Source organism: Penaeus japonicus, unplaced genomic scaffold, assembly GCF_977035675.1.
Source record: "Penaeus japonicus unplaced genomic scaffold, GWHDUDI00000001_assembly GWHDUDI00000031, whole genome shotgun sequence".
Taxonomy (NCBI): Eukaryota; Metazoa; Arthropoda; class Malacostraca; order Decapoda; family Penaeidae; genus Penaeus; species Penaeus japonicus.
The window spans coordinates 15,410,359-15,430,358 of record NW_028234433.1 but is presented as its reverse complement, the minus strand read 5'-3'; the positions used below and the strand labels follow the sequence as shown (position 1 = coordinate 15,430,358).

The 20,000-nt window shown below is 34.5% G+C and overlaps 2 protein-coding genes across 14 annotated transcripts in view; one reads left to right on the top strand and one right to left on the bottom strand.

Moving 5' to 3' along the window:
• The window catches only part of tos (Exonuclease tos), a 15,438-nt gene extending 11,380 nt beyond the window's left edge, over window positions 1–4,058 (top strand). Inside the window, exons 8-11 of the mRNA XM_043010375.2 lie at window positions 1–24; window positions 353–947; window positions 1,272–1,408; window positions 1,770–4,058. The exon at window positions 1–24 is cut by the window's left edge and continues 361 nt beyond it. Coding sequence (XP_042866309.2) covers window positions 1–24; window positions 353–947; window positions 1,272–1,408; window positions 1,770–1,803 — 790 coding nt within the window. The 3' untranslated portion in view covers window positions 1,804–4,058. The remainder of the gene's footprint in view (window positions 25–352; window positions 948–1,271; window positions 1,409–1,769) is intronic.
• Window positions 2,705–20,000, bottom strand: part of coro (protein coronin) — a 40,781-nt gene continuing 23,485 nt past the window's right edge. For 2 of the 13 annotated variants that reach the window (XM_086555746.1, XM_043010380.2), the window contains exons 3-10: window positions 16,563–16,717; window positions 15,590–15,869; window positions 14,542–14,758; window positions 14,121–14,332; window positions 13,469–13,583; window positions 13,086–13,237; window positions 12,608–12,769; window positions 2,705–6,021 (exon numbers count right to left, since the gene is read on the bottom strand). In XM_086555746.1, the coding sequence (XP_086411872.1) occupies window positions 5,956–6,021; window positions 12,608–12,769; window positions 13,086–13,237; window positions 13,469–13,583; window positions 14,121–14,332; window positions 14,542–14,758; window positions 15,590–15,869; window positions 16,563–16,717 (1,359 nt within the window). In that variant the 3' untranslated portion in view covers window positions 2,705–5,955. Of the gene's footprint in view, window positions 6,022–6,556; window positions 6,632–9,792; window positions 9,861–12,607; window positions 12,770–13,085; window positions 13,238–13,468; window positions 13,584–14,120; window positions 14,333–14,541; window positions 14,759–15,589; window positions 15,870–16,562; window positions 16,718–18,269; window positions 18,300–18,579; window positions 18,616–20,000 lie in introns of all 13 variants that reach the window. The other 11 variants (XR_015192617.1, XR_015192618.1, XR_015192619.1 and 8 more) reach the window with 11 other exon arrangements.

Genomic DNA, 20,000 nt, shown 5'->3' with positions numbered 1-20,000 from the left:
ATCAAACACTATTGTGCAGAGCAGGTGGGAAATATCAGACGTACTTTTTTTATCAGACTGATTATTATTTATACTTCGCTGTTTTGTATGCGAGTTGAATATGAATGTAGAAGTAGTGGGAATTTTTTTTTTTTTTTTTTTTCAGATAAGATATATTATATACTCACATTAACCCAGTTCCGACGGGCCCTGCGAGAAGTGGCAACCCCCTACGTCGGGCCTATGCAATATTGCATCGGGAACATCACACTGGTGTGTCGCCCCGTCATCAGACATTTAGCCGTGTCACATATGTGTGACACACCGTCATCATTGGGTTAATGAACTTTATTAACTGTGGTTGTTTTTTCAGGTACTTTGCCAAGCCAGGACCAAGTGTCACAAATAACCAGTGTGAAAAGAAAAGTGATGAAGAAGGAAAGCCAGGACCTCAAGCAACAGATAGAGAAGTACCAGAGGATCAGAAAGTCAAGACAGAGGGTGAATTAAATGTTAAAATAGAAAGTGATTTGCAAGTCGAAATTCCCACTGAATCTCATGGCGAGGAGCCTGCCAAAGCACCTTTGTCTCCAGTCATAAACAATATTCAGAAAAATAAAAACAGCACATTCAAGTGGGGGAAGCTAACAGATAAGTTTGGATATGATAAAGACAAAGTCAAGATAGAAAACAGCCCATCAACAAATTACAAGTTCAAGGCTGTCACCAGAATACCAAGCGCAAGGGAAACTGAGGAGAGTAAGGAAAATGCCGTCATTCTGTCCCAGAATTCCGATACCAAGGAACTACCACTTTCTCAGAGCAGTGTAGTATCTGAGGTTTCAATAGTCAGTGATGTAGGCTCAATAGATAATGAATCATTTGGCCTAACACCCACTCCGGAAATGTCAGTCAAGAGTGATAATGGATCAGAAGTTGCCAGCCCTCCCTCTATAACCAGAGCCATGGTATGTATTTTTGCTAATACTGTACTCATATCTTTTTTGTATGAATATATACAACTATTTTATACATACTGTATAAAATACTGCACTGTATTTATGATTTCAAAGTTAAAGCCCTAGTTATTAAGAAAATGGAAAACAATCAGGTTTGAGAGATCCTATATTTGTTGAGAGTAAGCATGTTGAATTGCCAGCTAATTTCTTGCTGGCAATTTTGAATCAATGATTTTACTTGTTTGGGTTTGTATTGGGCTAGACAAAGTGGCCAGATTTCCACATTTGTGCCCTGTATCTCACCTTTCATTCTTTCACTCTTTCTTTTTACAGCCCAGTCAAAAGACACCTCAACCCAATAAAAGTATTATTAAAGGCAGATCAGTGGGTCTGTCCCGTCCCAGTGGTGCAAAAAAGAAAAATACAGATAGAAAGCAGTTAAGCTTAAAGGACATGTTTGGCTTTAAGAAGTGAGTATTCTTTTTATTATTGTTTCTTCCCTCTCTCTCTCCTCCCTCTCCACCTCCCTTCATTTTGTCTCCAGGTTTGTCTCGGTCTCCCCCTCCAACTTCTTTAGATCTGCACTTCTCCTTATCCCACCTTTTCTTATTGGTACTTAAAACCGCAAGCCCTTGTTGATGTCACAGTTCTTAAAATCAGAAAATACAGATATTTATGTATAATGTGTAGGGGAGGGGGCACTTGTACATTTGTGTGTTTAGATTTCATGAAAATCAGGTTCTTTTTTACATTTATCCAAGCAGATGAATTTTGAACAGGCACTACATAAGTTATTGTTTTCCAATCTAATTTTCACCATTAACTTTCTAGGGATGCTCCTAAGCTCCACTCTGCAAAACCTTGAAGCTGCAGTGGCAGTGACTAAGAAATTTGCAAGGCACTGATGTTGCACTCCTGAGTGGCCCATCACCATAGAAAATGGAGGTTTGTTGATAACAAGTAATAATTGTTATATTGATGCATATTTTATTTTGTTTATACAGTATTTAATGTATTTTAATTAAGGTACAAGAATATTCACATTTACAAACATGTAACTCGGGGATGAAAGTCCTGTGCACAGTACAAAAGGGAAAATATGACTAAGTTCACAGCTTCAGTGGAATGAACAAACTTTTTTTTTTCAGCTGTAATATGTTAATGGACTGTAAAAGTTTACAGAAGTAACAGAATAAATATGTTTCCCATGTTATTTCAATTACTGTATGTTTGTACATTAGTGAAAGTTCAAAAGAAAATCATAAATACTGTAAACTGGTACCTGTATAAATCATCTATTTATGTAAATGAAACAAGCTTTCCGGACATGACCTTATTTACTCTGTATTATTATTTTAGTAGGAGTCTTTATCATGAAAAATAAAGAGGAAAAATATTGGTATGAAACTAATAAGTAGCAGTAATTTTATGACAGTTCTGTATGGGAGTAATCTTCCTTTACTGAAAGTTTTCAGGGTCATCCATTATTTTCAAAATAAAATATTATTGTCATAAATGTAACAGTAAATTTCTTATGCTTTTAAAAAGGTTGATAATTATGGGTGGCCCTAATGTAAAAAAAAAAAAAAAAAAAAAAATCAAATGAATTCAGAATGAAAATGTATAACATGCATTAAAAAATATATATTGAGAGGATTAATTTTGTGTCATTATTTGTACAGACCCTTAGATGTTTTGTGCTGCACTGGAAAAATACACCATTTTATGAACGACAGCCAACTACAGACAGGGATAATAAATGTAAATTTCTAGAAAATTCTATTTATTTTCAATACAATTACAAAAATTGTGCATTAAGTACAGCAATATGCTAGCCATTAGACCAATGCTTGCTTTTGTGTAATATGGCCGCTTTGCCCTGACCTAGTTCATGGAGATGTCAGTACAGTCATATGAATGCAATCTATATTTCAATTTGTTTTTAAAAGCAAATATTGTGTACAATTGTTAACACTATGTAAATTTTTTAAAAATTACTGGCAAACAATTTTGTAAATAAATACTACATACTAACAAGTCATTTCCAAGTTGTAAATAAAGTATTAAGTATTAATGAAACACATACAACGCATGAAAGTTACGATAACTTTATAATTCTTTCAATAAATTACTTCAATCAGAATTTATACAATCATCATTTACACAACCCAAACTAATCACTTTATTGCTTTACTATAAATAGTGCTAACAAAACAGTTACATTAAAAAAAAATCTATTTATCCAATATAAACTGGTATAAAATTTAAGCATTCAAAAAAAGTATGGGTCAGTTAATATAGGGTTCCTTGAATATTCCATATTAAACCCGGCTTGTGCTGAATAAACCTTACATATTTCGAGCTTCAGTTATCAAAATGGCACATATAAGTCCTTAATCAGTTATGCAGCAAATAGTAAGGGGTGGGGTATGAAAACTGCAGAGCACTAAAACATGCCCTGTATTAAGGCACAAAGATGAAGCCCAGTGAATTTTCATATCAATTAAGATTCTTAAGAATACTACTATGGCTTACATTTAAAACAATTACAGCTTAGCACCACTTTCTCTAAATGCTGAATATCGATTACTAATTAGCATAATCAAAATTGTTTTCCAATTTAATTTATTTTTATATTTTAATTGAACTGGAACATCACTGAAACAGACATGTCAATTTCAAACTTACGATTTCATAAAAAGATTTTTGTATCATTGCTAAAATCCCATGACATATTAAGGAAAAAAAACAAGTTTTGAGTTCAGCTGAATGATTCACAACCCCACTCCTTACTCCTGAACACAACAATATAGAATTACTGTTGCAAAGCATGTTATCATCTCAGAAAAAATGCACTCTTTGAATTTTCAAGAATTTCTACTTTAAATCCATATATAATGGGAAACCATAAAACAAAAGATTGCATATTCCTCTTTGTATGATAACAAGGAAAAGTTTCAAAGAAATCAAATATATAGCTCTGGTATATTATCCCAACAGCTATTTAACAAAGGCTTTGGTTTCAACAAAACAAGGGATTCTCTTATCTACAGCTTATCTAAGTTTGCATGACAAAATGGATAATTTTCAAAAGTAAAAAAAAAAAAAAGAAAAAAAAAAGGGATAAAGGACATTTCCTCTCAAGTAGGTAGAAAACACTGACTTTTTTTTATTTGTCTTACACAATTGCACATACTTTATGGCTCCATCATTACAATTTCATTTACGAATGAGAAGAGGAATTTACAGAGGACAAAATGACTAACAATATCCCTGCTCATGAGGCATAAGCAACAAGTGACTCTAGGAACCCAACAATAAAACTTTACCACCTGCGAGACATTACAAGCTGTAGAAACACAATATGTGCTAATTTTGAGCACCTCTACTGGAACAATTACAAGACATGACACTTGGCCAAAGACAAAGGAAAATGTAAGGGAATCTTTTGAAAGCAATGAAGCTACATGATCAGGGTTACAGGAAAAAAAAAAAAAAAATTATACATTAATAAATCAAAACCATTGAATATACAATTTTCTTCTAAAAATATCTGAAAATAGTAATAGCATAAAATACCCTTCATTCAACATTTGGCTCTGTTAACTCAGAAGAAACCAGGTGTGTGCCTCTGCTCCAAGTTCTTCTCATCATAGTTGAGAAGCATTAGTCTAACACAAATACAGAATTAATAAATAGTAGTTTAAATCACCAAATAGTCCTGGGTATAAAATTCATACCAAGGAATAATGGAAGGAAGTAAAGAGTTGAGCCCAAATTCTGAAACCGAGTCAGGTTGAATCATGGTCATGGAGCAAGCTTGCCTGACCATTGGGACAATATGGCTTACTGCAGACCCCTCTCTGTCTCTCTCTATTTGGAGGTCTTAATATAAAGAAACTTCAAGCTTCAAAATTTGGGCTAAAAGAAGCTGCAGTTTTAATTCACTGCAACAATAACCTGATGGACATGTTCAACCTATTGATTATAGAAGATAAAGCTACACTCAACCTCACTAGTGGGTGTTAATAAGCGGACACTGCATAGGAACTACACTGAGCCAAATAAGTAAAATGATTGTTTAAAAATAATAATAAAAAATAATTAACAATGATACATATAATATTAATGATGCAGATGATGATGATAGTAGTACTGATCAATAAAATCTGCCAGCAACTTCAGCTGAGCCAGTGCATCAAACATTTTTGATTCAGAAATTCTAGTGACATCCAGAATGTACTGAATCATTTGGTATTATCTATCTACCTACTTTTGTAAGGAAACAAGTATTATATATTGTACAATTTTGTACAGATAGTTTGTACAGCAGATATTTCCCCTCCCACATTAATTGGATTCAGGTAATGACTGCCTATTAAATATACTTATATTTAATGTTAACAATCACATCCGAGATCACAATAACTGAAGGGTTATCATTAGTAATGTGATGCTGATGAGGTCCTGTTAGCTAGTTAAGTTGGGGCAACAGAACAAGGGTACTAGCATCCTATAGGGTAGTGAACATACAACAACCAGTAATGAGGATATTAATGGAAGAAGTTGGCTAGGCTTAGGCTGGGTCAGCTGGTTGGTTACTACTGAGCAATGGACTTGTGACAGTCCTTAAAACACACTATATACAAGGCCTTCACACTCACTTGGGTCACATGACTATAAACAATCAATGCACCACAGTCACTGGTCTCTTGAGAAACAGCCTTAAGGATAAGGATAGAGTACAACCTTTCTCAAGAACGTTTGCCACACGGCTGTAATGTTAAGATGCTCGTCGAGCCATACTCATTATGGGGTGTACCAAGCAGGGAGAAACTTGAGCAAGAAGTGCTTTGGACACATCTGGCTTGCAAGAAGACTCTCCTCTTATCTTAGTAACTGACTATAATGTGATGTAAGGAAATTTACAAAGGTATGAGTGAAAACTCTTCACAATTCACACAGACATCACCAACTTTGTGTATGAGAAGGACTCAGTTCTGGTAGCTTCTGCAATCTACACTTCGTCTGGGGCCATGTCACAATTGTTGTTGACCGTATTTGCAGAGAGAGTGCTTGGGGCCTGGCAAAATATGGGTGTGTTAGTTGGATTGTTAGAAAATAGAAAGAAAAAATCAATTAATTCATTCACATATATGCAATAGCAAAGGCATACATTCAAGAAACTATGCATATAAATTTTATACAGTTTGAAATAAAATAAAGCTGTTAATCAGACTATTTCCACCACTAAAGGTGTGGTGAATGAAAATCTGTACACGAGTATTTATATATATATATATAGGCATATGCCATACTATTCATGGCCAAATTTAAACCTGTAATATTTTACATACATCACTTACAACAGGAGAAGAAACTTTAAAAGGATGATAAAAAAAAGTGCATCACAGTAAGGTTTGGTATCATGACATATTAACTGGGATAAAGGTACACTGCAAACACATCAACAGGTCATGGTGTTTGCCACAGTTCATGCCAGGTTGAATGGACCAACATGAAAAAGACTTTCTAAGACGTGATACAAAGACACATGGCAAGCATGGTGATGGGTGGAGATCCGGGCTCATGCAAAGTGCACTGAGACCCGTACTTACATGCACCATGTGACCTTGCACAGGCCGCTTCCTCACAGTGTGAATTTTGTAACAAGAAGTGACAGGCACCATCTCCTGTTGGTGAACAGATAGGGGCATCAACCCAAGACCAGGCTTGGTGGAACACTAGAGAACAACCATGACTGCTGTATCACTGTATTAGTCTCATTTTATGTTTCATTTTCCTTTATATTTTAATGAGAGATTTTTCAGTGCCTTCCCCATTTATTTGAAAAACAAAGCTAATGATAATAGCTTGACAGCCATCTCTTAATAACCTGATAAAGATTATGGAAATTCATAAAAAATGTATAACAAAAATTCACCTTTTTCAATATGCAATGAACCAAACCAATTTTTTCCTTAAAATCACTAAAACTGTAATGCCATACCATAAATGCTAAAGGAAATTCCATAATTTTGTTAAAAATACATTAAAAACAATATGTAAAAGACCAATTTGGAAGAAATCAATAATTCTTAAAAAAAAAAAAAAAAAATGGATGACAAAAACTGAAATGACAACTACCCATGATCTATAGATGAAGTAAAGTCCTGCTGCTTTAGTCTGTTTTTTTATCTGATTCATATTATATGTATACAATCATGCACTCCAAGTACACACATAAACAATAACACACAAATACATGTGTGTAAAGACACAAGCAAACAAGATTCAGTCATATTCACACACATTCACTCACATTCATACTTGTTCACTAACTCTCAAATAATAATTCACTCCTAAATATAAGTAACATGTACGTAAAATTTAAATATTAATAAAATAAAATCTCCACTTTTTAAAATCGAACTGTTTTTAGTTGTTAACACAGCTGGAAGAATATAACAAAGCAGGTAGGAAACCTGTGTTTTGTAAGAGGAAGCACCTGATATTAATATTTTCACAGTTAGTCTGCATTATCTATCAAAAAGCTAACTTCAAGGTAACAAATTAGTTGCGCTGGTCTTAGAAAGGTTGAGTTTCTCTACATTTTGTCTACATTAGTGGCACAAAATTGCAAGAGAATTAGTCGCACAAGGTCTTGTAAAAGTATAACTCAACAACCCTTTTGCAATACTTATCCTAGCTCACTTTTTTCATGTATGTAATGCCTATTAGTTTCAGCCTATGACCCTGAAATTCCTTTGTTACTATATCCCAAATACAAGTCAAGTGTTACATTTTTCCTTAATAGGGTTATTGTCTCTTGTGAACCCTGCATATCCCTGATATGCCAAAATTGTTAAATGAGCAATTATCGGAAAAAAGTGTATCTGATAAATTCATCATAAAGTTACAGAAAACACAGAAATATCAACAGAAAAATGAAAAAATCTTTATGTATTCTACTGAAAGAGCAAACATTTCATTACCAATTACATATGAATACCATCCAGATCAACAAATCTATTGCAATACTGGATTCTTTAGAGTAAAAAAAGAAAAGAGGGAAAGAAAGAAAGAAAAATTGAAAATTATAAAATCTAAAGAATATCAAACTACGATTTAGAAACATTTGCCAAAGAAACCTAGAACTTTATGTAAAATTAATGCCCTACGAACATTTAGTTTCCAGTGCATGCGGCCAAATTCCAGTCATTCAGTGGCTCATTCTAAATAACCACAAGAACTCTCCTTTTTTGGCTATGATGATTAAATATTAAAAATCCCAATTGCCACCATATAACCGTAATGTCACTATTCTTCATTGAGTAAAAATATAATCTAAAAACTATCATCTGCCCCTTAGACAAGACTGACATTAAATAATCATACCATCATCTCAACTGGAGCTATCTCAGCACCAAGTAAAATACCATGCTCCTACACCAACAACATACCTCATGTAAAAAAAATTAAACTGCCAATATAACGACATTCTTTTTTACTTGAATGACTATCCTAAGAAAGCCTATGTCATTCACATATTTCCTCAACAAAATACAATCTTGTCTAATGATATAACAATGTGAGCATTCAGTTCAATAAATATATAAATAAGAATGGAAAAGTTGTAAATAATTTAGCTATCCATATTCAGAAATACTTTCAAAGTAATTATAATCTGAGCATGGTGTACTTTTTGAAAAACCAGTATATCAACTAACTCTTGTCAGAAAATATAAAAAAAACTCATGAAATAATTATACCTTCTTATATTACTCTATCCTGTTACCTGACTCTTTATTTCTACCCACAACTTATTTCTAATTCTTTTTAAAAATGCTCTTATTCTTTCCAGCAAAAGTAATCTAATTCCTGCTAACAAAGCTCTCTACTATGTTCATCTAATGAAAAAAAACTAATAATAATAACAAAATGGGAAGACTTTTTAAAATACTGATAGCATACTTGAGGAACAGATATCACACTGACTAGCATCAGTCTCCAAGGAGGGCTAATGTATGAACTAATATATACTGTACTTGATGTACTGCATTTATAAAGTTTTCTAAAACAAATTAAGTACACTTAGGAGCTACGTAGCCTAGAGGCATTTATATACTAAAGTATATCTGTAGATATAGAAAACACCAAACAAAACAAAACAAACATCAATAATACTAACTGCAGCCTACAGGCCAAGTCCTAAATCAACAGGATAACGTAACAGGTTGAAAGCACCTCCATGTTCTACAATAACCACAAAAACTTCACTAGGATTTCTCATAAAGGACAAGGATTCAAACAACGTGCAGTATTTTATATCTTCATGGGAAAGGAGAGAAAAAAGCTACTAAAAACATCTCATGCTGACTTTACAGGAGCACACTCTGCCAACTCAGCAACTGACAATAGTTTAAAATATATTTGGATCTAAGACTCCAAGCTTTTTGTTGAAACTTTTTCTTTCTTTTAGTTTTGTATTCATATTTTTCTTAGAGAATTAACTACAAGCATTCTCACTTTTTCTGGAACTCTTAACCTCTTTATGAACATAGCACATTTTATTTATCTTTATTTCACAGCCAATGATACAGTGAAACCTACTGCATTTCAAAGCAAATATGAAAATTGAAAAAAAACAAATTAATACCTCTCCATAGGTAGATTTTAAAAAAGGTAAAAAAAAATAAAATCCAATGTTTTCATAAACAAACTGATTAAATATCAACAATCTGCTTGACCCTTATTCATGCAAGCAAATGACAAACATCCCCTCAACACATCAATCAAATGTGGTTCAGATGGACAGGCAAGACTTGAAGTCACCAGAGCAAGTATCTCTTACCTATGTCACTATTCCAATTTTTGACCTCCGAATTATTTCTTAACGTTCTTAGTGTGCACTTTTTTAACCTGGAATACATTTTTATGTCAATTGCAAATCATCTGAGGACAGGGTTGACATGTGTTGTTTCCATGTAAGAAAAGGGCACTAGTGTCTAGTAGTTCCATACTTCAGAGGCAATATGTAGACAGCCAATCAGCACTGTGTGTATTTTCCAAAATGATTTGTAATTCTTTTAGTTAAAGGGCAAAAGAAAAACTTCTAAAAATCATAGGTGTATAAGAGATAAAGGAATCAAATCTCACAAAATCAAAAACAGTCTGTTCTCTCAATAAACTGCTAATTCTCTGCTGGATTATGAAATCAAGCATCAATCTGACATGCATGATACTAGAGAAAGACCAAATCATCCATGCTTGGCCAACATTTGTTTTTCCCTTAAAAAGGATGGCCAATCATAGGTTGTCTGATACATGCTGACCACACTGGGCCACAATGCTGCAGTCCAAACTAAATCACAATCCTCCTTTTCCACATTTTCTTTGCAAATGAACTTAAATGTTGAGCAATAGATCCTTGTCAAACTTTCCCATAAATTCACTAACTGCCATTATTATGCTTGAAACCGAATGAATTTCATTCATATATTTTGTTTCAACATATAATGGAAGGTTCCAAGACCTTTTAAAGTTCCTATGAAAAAATGAATACCTTGAAAAAATTTCTTGCTTCAAGTATTGAATATGGAATATCAGATACAACATATGATACTTCAAAAGATTTCATACTGAAATAATTTAAAGAATAACTATCATTCTAGCATCTACATATGCATAAAAACTAGCAAAAGAATGCACCAAGTAATTCCAATGCTTTGTAGCACATTAGGCTTCTCTTCTTTGCTATAATCCTGGCTATGCATAAAACATTTAAATCTATTATCTTCCTTTTGAAGATTACATCTAAAAAACATAATCAACATCCAAATACTTCAAGGGGCAGACATATGACATAATACCTTGCATCTTAACCCTTTCTTATCTTTCTCTGCAATATGATACACAGTGCTCTCTAATAACATTAAATGCACATTAAATGACTTTCCTATGATCACTTCCTCTCACATCACAGTCAAGATATCACAGCTCGATCAAAACGTGCCCCCTGCCAGTGAATCCCTGTGCTTGTGATTTTAAGGAAATATTTCCCTATGGTATGAGCACGCACAACCTCCCATCATATCACCAACCTCTAATCACTCTTAAGCACCACAAACCAAGAAATCTATTTGACTGTCTAAAACTGGAGTGAGCATATACTATTTCCTTTTATAAATACTAAACTAACACTCAATATCAACAAAGGGACGGGCAAACATGATGACATTTAACAAGTACAGTTTCAAACTATTTTGCAACCTAGAAGCAAAAATCTAACAAGATGCTATGAAGATCCAGATCAATTACCAAGGTTTTCCTTGTTCTTATTTGAGGCAAGAACTATCTATGACAGAGATAATTACATGATAGAATGAAAATGAATATTATGAAAGGTAATGAAAATCAACAGAAAGTAACTGTAAACCTAAAAACATACAAACAGTGTCGAGAGAGAAAAATAACGAACATAAATAATTTTATTTTAGCGCAATACTTAATCCTGCTATCAACAGCAAAATATAATGTGGGTCAGTATGTCAGTAGGACAGCACAGAATTTGCTTTCATCATTCTAGAGAGAACTACTTGGACTGTTTTGGGACAAGAACCAAAAATAATAATAAAGGAACAAAAATAATAAGAAGGGAAAGAAAATAACAAGGGAACAAAAGAAAGTTTGGAAAAATATGGTGTTGCTCTGCTTGATATATGTACATAAAAAAAACATGCCACACCTTAAATTTCAGCCCAAAATACCATGCAACTAATAATAAAATAATAATAATAAAAAATACAGTGCCTATGGAAGAGCATTTGTCTTGTATGGACATAATACCTGCTGGTGAGAGAGAGAGAAAACAAATAAGAGTGCAATGCAATATTAGTAGTGTGACAAAAATGAAAAGAAACTAGCCACTACCTGTACCCTTGGTTAGTCCTGTATATATAGACAGATATATTTAAGAGAGAATATTAATAAAAACAGAAGAATGAGCATGTAAGTAACTTGTTTTTACTGTGATCATATTATTGTCTTCCTTTCTAAGAGAAAACGGAAATAGTGACAATAGAACTGCTTGTTACAGTCATTCCTCCAATATTATTTACTGAGTTGTTCTGAAGCATGATTTATCAATCAGGAGATGTTATTGTTCTGTGACTGATAATTCTGACTAACTCACCTTATATTGACTCATTAGATCCTTTTTTATCAATTAATGATGTCACCTCCACTACTCTATAAACCTTTAACATATATTTCTCTCTTTTTCTAAACTATTTCTGCAATTTTGATTCTCTCAGGAAGAGCAAGTAAAACTTTGTGCACACCAGTGTTTTTCTCTTGTGATGTTTGTATAAGAGGCTTCAACAAGATTCTGTTCAAATATACTGTTTGTCTGTTTTTTCATAGTAAATGAATTCCACATACATTTGAAATGTATACTTCTATGCCAGTCTTCCTGACCACAAAGAGTTCAATATGTACACTGGGATACATTCCTTTTCACAAAGAGCCAATTCACATTCTATCCTAACTACTTAGTACCCCAGCAAATATCTTGCATAGTAGTACAGTACATTCAATAAGACTATGATAAAGATCATATTTACAGCAAAACTCTTAATAGACTGAGTGATCCTAGTCAAAAAACTGACCTGCTGTTGAGTCTGGGGTGCACCAGTAGATGTCAGCTCTCCAAGCTTGGTCTCCAGAACCCTAATGCGATTCTCTTGTTTCAAGAACACCGCCTTGAACTTCTTCATCTCTGACTGCAACTCGTCAATCTTCTTCCGTAAGTCATCATTGACTTTGGTGACCTGACGTAGTACAAGAATACACATCATTAACACAAAAAACACACACAGTAATTATCTCTATCTCCCTAAAAAAATATTATTACATAATGAGCTTAATAAATAATATCTTAATGAACAATAATGCATTGTGTTACATGACAATGTCAAGAGTAGACCAATTTAAAATAATTCAATTTTCAGCTGATAAAACATAACTCAAAATGCAAAGTTATCAGCTTCATCAATAAGTTAGAATTATCACTACTAACAAAATATTCCAAACTTTTCCCTGAACTTCTATTAATATGCACTGTGCTGCGAAAAAAAAATTACATACCTCTTTAACCTTCTCCAATGCTTCTGCAGAGACAGCAACTGCTTTTCCATCTTCCTCAGACTTCACCTTCCCAGTGGGTGGCATCTTATCCAAGATGTTGGTCTTCTTTTTGGTAACTTTGAGCTCAGTCTTTTGCGTGGCTTGATAACCATCTGAATTGGGCAATGTCATTTTAGCTTTCTCATTTAATCCAGTTACCGTAAAAAAGTAAATACTAGCCTTCAACTCATGTATACTACCATCATGTTCCATCAAGTTATCTTATTGTGATTTACAGATATTTTTGGACAACTTAAATCACTGTGTTATTGAATTCTAAACTAACATCATTACATCAAAATTCTTATGCACTGAAATACAGTCTCATGGGCTATAAATGCTACCTTTTAATGACATGAGGATGGGCTCTTTTGAGACACCTTCCCACCATTCTTCTGCAGACACTGCTGGAATATCTCCCGCCGTATCTGGATACAAGTCTTCTTGGAACAACTCTGACTGCAAATGAAGAAAAACATCATGATTTAGAGAGTACTCATCACTTGTCAGGATGTAATGCTTACTACAAATGGGAACCAGCATACTATGCATTCAGTTAAAGGCCTTTAAAATTTGTGTTGAGAAATGTAAATAATCAAAATGACATGCTATTTTTAAAGTAAGCAAAAAAAGTATATATACAAATACATAAATATAAATAAATATATATATACATATATACATACACACCAACAAATTATATCTGCCTGTGATGAATCTAATATAATCAACTAGTAATAGATCCTTTAAGTAAACAAGTTTAAGGTTAACCCATTGGTTGCGGTTTTTAATAAAATATGTACACAGTCGGATGGCGCGTTTACATTGTCTGGCACGGTGCCATCCACGTCTATGACCAACTCTGCCTTTGCAGCAAATCATGCCCTCCGCTGTCAATGGGTTAAATAAAAAGAAAAGACTAGAAGAACAACAGTCAGAACAGAACTGCATCAAGAAAAGAGAAAGACTGCTGAGTATTAAAATCTATCTCCATACCTTTCTTGGTACTGTCATGGTGATGATTTGACAGAAGCCATTGTTGTTGAGCCTGTAGAATCGAGTGATTTCACATGTGGTGACATCAACACCTCGTTTCGGCATCATGCCGATGCCTCGCTGTGGATCTGGTAACTGGAAGGTGTTGATATAGTGGACGAATGGCACTTCTGGTGTGATCTCAAAATAACGGATGACACTGTCGCCTTTGCCTGCAAGAGAAACGTGATGTATAAAGTTCTCATACAGAACATGAGGCTACTTCTTCTATAATGACTCTTCTCTACTGTGAACTATAATGAATTCACATAAGCTTATCCTTGACAAAATTTATCCCAAATTTTTCTGTTTGGTTATCCATTTATCAATTAGCAAAAACTTCTGAAATATGTTTAAAAAGAAAAAATATTCCAATACTTACCACAAAGGAAAACTAGGTTAGAATCTGGATCGTACATAGGGAACATTACACCATTGGAAGAGTCCAGCTCTACCATTGTGATGGGGTCATCGAGGTGCCCCGGGGCTCGTAGAGAGTACTGTCGCTCTGATCTCTTGCTGAAACCGGTGGTGAATACCAGTCCGTTTCGCAGGAAGATGGCACGCGTGGCCTTGCTTCCTTCATGAGATGTTGCTTCCTTTTGAAAATAATAGACAGAATTAGGCAATGATAAAAATACCAGAAAGAAAGAAAGAAAGAGGAAGAGGAGGAGGAGGAGGAGGAGGAGGAGGAGGAGGAGGAGGAGGAGGAGGAGGAGGAGGAGGAGGAGGAGGAGGAGGGAGGAGGGAGGAGGAGGGAGGAGGAGGGAGGAGAGAGAGGAGGAGGGAGGAGGAGAGAGGGAGGAGGAGGGAGGAGGAGGGAGGAAGAGGGAGGAGGAGAGAGGAGGAGAGAGGAGGAGAGAGGAGGAGAGAGGAGGAGAGAGGAGGAGAGAGGAGGAGGGAGGAGGAGGTAGAGGAGGGAGGAGGGAGGAGGAGGTAGAGGAGGGAGGAGGGAGGAAGAGGGAGGAGGAGGTAGAGGAGGGAGGAGGAGGGAGGAGGAGGTAGAGGAGGTAGAAGAGGTAGAGGAGGTAGAAGAGGTAGAGGAGGTAGAGGAGGTAGAGGAGGTAGAGGAGGTAGAGGTAGAGGCAGAGGTAGAGGTAGAGGTGAAAGTAGAGGAGGTAGAGGTAGAGGCAGAGGTGAAGGTAGAGGTAGAGGTAGAGGTAGAGGTAGAGGTAGAGGTAGAGGTAGAGGTAGAGGTAGAGGTAGAGGTAGAGGTAGAGGTAGAGGTAGAGGTAGAGGTAGTGGTAGTAACTGAGATAGATATAGATATATTACATATATATATATATATATATATATATATATATATATATATATATATATATATATATATATAGATATATATATATATATATACATATACATAGTGCTTCAAGCAGTAGCCTGACAGTAGTAGTCATTACAAAGAGAACAGAAGTGGCAGCACTAACCTCAAACACTTCACCATCCCTTGGGTTGATGATCCTAATCTTTTTGTCTTTGCAGGTGGTTAGAAGAAGTGAGCCATCCCAGTTGAAACTGCAGGAATAGATGAGGTCCGGGTGAACTGTGTCAATGGTGATCAGAGCTTCACCACAGCCCACGTTCCAGATGACAATCACATTATCTGAGCCGGCTGAGAGGAGGATATTGTTTGCCGTCGGGTGCCACAGGACAAGGCCTACTCGACGCTGATGGTGGACGAGGTCGACTACTGGCTCTGTCATGGTCCTAGAAGAAAATATGGTGCATGCTAACTGATGTACTCGGAAGGCACTATTGCACATAACCTATTCTGCCCCCTATTAGTTTTAAGTTCAAATGGAAAACTAAGGATAATTCTAGAAGTCTCTAACCATTACTACTTATGTAATGAATGAGGATCCACTGGCATGACTGCCAAATTCTCTCTATATGATGAATACTATCATTCTTCATGCAATGCATAAAAAATTTCAGTCAAGTTAACAAATAAGAAAAAGAACTAAACACAATTCCAAAGGTTCTGTACTTACTTGTGCATGCCCTTCCACAGAAGCGAAAGCAATGAAATAAATATTACAAAAACTTAGGTTTCACTTGTGTCATAGATTCATTACCAAACAATGTCAATTTGCATCTTATCACCCATAAGTCAGCTAAATACAGCAAGGACAGGGAGGTGCTATGCTCATTTAATGAAAAGGTTTTGCTTAAGGAAAAACCCTGATTGCGCGCATAACATGTACTGGACAGTAATATCATAATGGATGTCTAAAAACACCTTAACACAAACAACTGCATCCATATTCAATGCAATGTCAGAACAATAACTGTGCTTCATCAAACAAAAAGCCAAGTCAACTCATTCAATCCATCCCTTGGGGGAGGAAGTGCACATTTAATGAAGGAAAATAAAAATAAGAAAAAGCCACAAAAACTTACGTTACCAGGCCATGGTCAGGGATCTGCCAGACTTTGACGACACAATCCTCCGACCCTGAAGCTATAACATTGTCGTTGAAGGGGTCCCAGGCGATGTCCAATACAGGGCCTTTGTGCCCACCCACGAGCGGATGATCCGGCGGTATACGCCCAGCCTACAAAAAAAAAAAGCCATGCGTCAATTACATTTCCAAAGAAAAATTAATCTCCCATTCTCATTCTGAAGGCTTGAAAGAAACAGGTTCTTATTTTTGTCTTCTTCCTAATTTAGGAACTTGTAGAGTAATACTAAGTAAGTGCTGGGAAAAGAAATGGCTTTCCTTTGTCTTTTGTTTTGTTAATGGGTAATTTAAATCATTATATATATAATTAAGAGAAAATTTAATACTTTACACTGTTTCTGAATGAAAATTATTGAAGTTAAGCAATGGTTAAAAAGCAATAATGAAACCATTTATACAAATAAAGCAAAGAAAAAATAATAGTTACATAATGCTTAATTAGAAACAGAATATTTAATACATGTTATTTATGAAGGGAAAGAATGAAAAAAAATAAAGATAAAAAGCTCTATTAACAAAGTAGTCAGGTTAGTAAGACATCAATTCCTTTATAAGTCAAGAGAGAGAGAGTTAAAACAACAAACCATAACAATGTAAACTAATTACCTGTCAAAAAAAGAGAAAAAAAAAAAAGTAAAAGCAAATCGACCTAGGGTGACTCTCAGTATTTCATTCCTAGGTACTGAAATGCTTATAAGTAATTTTAGGGAAAATATCAATTACAACTTTAAAATGAAAATGTAACCATAATTTTGTAACACGTGTAAAAAATAATAAGAGGTAGGTGTGTGTGCATGTGTGTGTGCGCGTGCATTTGTGCATTTGTGTGTGTGCGTGTATACATCTATACATATATAAATGTATACATATATACATATATACATGTTTACATGTTTACATGTATACATATATTCATATGTACATATTTACAAATGTAAATATATGTATACATAAATATATATATGTAGATATATATATATATATATATAAATACATATATATATATATATATATAAATATATATATAGATATATATATATATATATATATATATATATATATATATATATATATATATATATATATATGAGTGTGTATCCATACCTGTATCTGTTTCCTATTTGTGTGAGTGCAAGTGCATGTACAACTGCAGCATATCCAAATAGCTTTATATCAAATTGATGGTGTGTGTGTGTGTGTGTGTGTGTGTGTGTGTGTGTGTGTGTGTGTGTGTGTGTGTGTGTGTGTGTGTGTGTGTGTGTGTGTGTTCCAGCGTTTGTACCCATGCATGTGCATACAAGTGTGTTGGTTTATGCTTCATCCATGTAAATATGCTATAAGTATCTATTTCAAAATCTTGAAGACTCAAATTTAGAACCAAATTTCAGTCATAATATCAAGCTACCACACAGTACTCTTCACTATAGTTCTTGGCCTTCTTGGGACCAGCAATAGGATTGCCACTATTTGTATGACACTCACTCTACCATATATCATGAACAATGCAAAAATATATATCACCAAAGGAAGCAAAAGAATGAGATGTTGTCACATCAGCATGACAACAGTTGTTAGTAGCACCCACACAATAAAACACATAAAAGAAAGTCAACGCTTCCTACCAGCTAACTCCACACAAACTTACCGTCGACGCTTTCTTCGATAGAATAGTAGTCTGCAAAAACATTCAACATCTTACAATAATTACAGAAATACCATGCTATCTAATACATGTTATAAAAGAAAAAAAAAGGACTGATACCTCTAGACTAAGCTACTTAAATCTGGAGTCTGTAAAAGTTAATACTCCATAGAAAAAAAAAATCCTTATATAAATAAACTATTTTTTTAAGTTACGACACTGACTGGGTATTAATGGAATTTTAATATCTCAGCATCTAACTCTTAAGCAGTTTATACATCTACCAAACTCTTCGCTGTATTCAACAACTTACCAAAACACCCTTCTTATCAGGTTCCCAAATGCCTTCCTGGAAAGGCATTTACACCAACTTCTTTTAAAAACTTAAAAAATTATACTTAACTCTACAAACCCACTTTAATGGAGGCTTTTCTTTAATCATAATATAACAATGTAAAGCAAGGAATACCAATAGATGACACATATTTATCACATAAAAATGGAATATCCAGTTCATTCCAACACAACTACTATAAACAAAAGAGAATGACTGAATATATTACAAGTTTAAATCTATACTAGTATATGAATACGAGTTGGGAGAGATTTGAAAAAAATAAAACTAGCTTCCTCATGCCAATTTTTCATTGGCATGTGCCTCAGCATAAAATAATCACCCACAGTAAAGCTAAGATAAAACAAAGAGAATCGAGATTAGAATAGGAACAAATTACTAAACAATGAGTAGGCACAACATGTGCACAGCTCAAAATGCACCAAACACAGGCACTTCCTTGTGGAAATAACATCAATATTTGTATTTCTAAGAGTAAACAAGTGAGAGCAAGTATTTTTAGGTGAGAGGGCTGCTCCTTGCAGATGCTGCCTCCTCTTACATTCAGCTGGAAGCTACTTTCTATGAACTATGAATTTACCAAAAATTGCTGCATTTATATATAATTATACTGCTGGATATTAAGATCTATTTCACTATTAGAAGTAACATATTAATCATACTTTTTAGCAAATTCTTTCAAAAAGCTGAGAGGTAAACATCACAGGATTTCAGAAAATTATAGATCCCATATATATACACAAGCAATAATATAGCCTGTTCTCAGATGTATATAATAAAATATAAAAAAAAATCATTCACAATTATTCAATGTACTCCTTGCTTCAATGAACAAATGAAAAACACTCTGTCACTGTCACAGCATTCCAAAACAAACGAAAACCCTAAACTGCTGCCAAAGTTTCAACCCTTTAGCTGATTCCTTTCCATCTTGAAGAATGCCCAACATTTTATACAGCCCCATTATACATCACTTAATGCCTACTTTTCTAATACCTTGGCAACCACTGAGTATGCTATATACTTTAGGGTCTGAACCACTGGTGGAAAGTAATAGATGTATACAAATCAAATCTAACAGAGAAACACAGCAAGATGGATTTACACTGAGGATTACTACCAATTCTGAAATTCCTGTGTATTTCAAAGTAAGGTCACATCTTTAAACAAAAAGAGTATAAATAAAACAAAATATAAAAACAGAAGTACACAGAGTAAAGATAAAGATGAAAATGCTGCAGTCCTAGCCTCCTAATTTGAGATTACTTTTGGGAAGGCCTATTTCACTTCATGAGTCACTGCCTATGGTAGGCATCTGGGAGAAAAAAAATTGCCAGATGTATGACTGCTACTCTCTAAGTCTGCCGACTTGGCCCTCT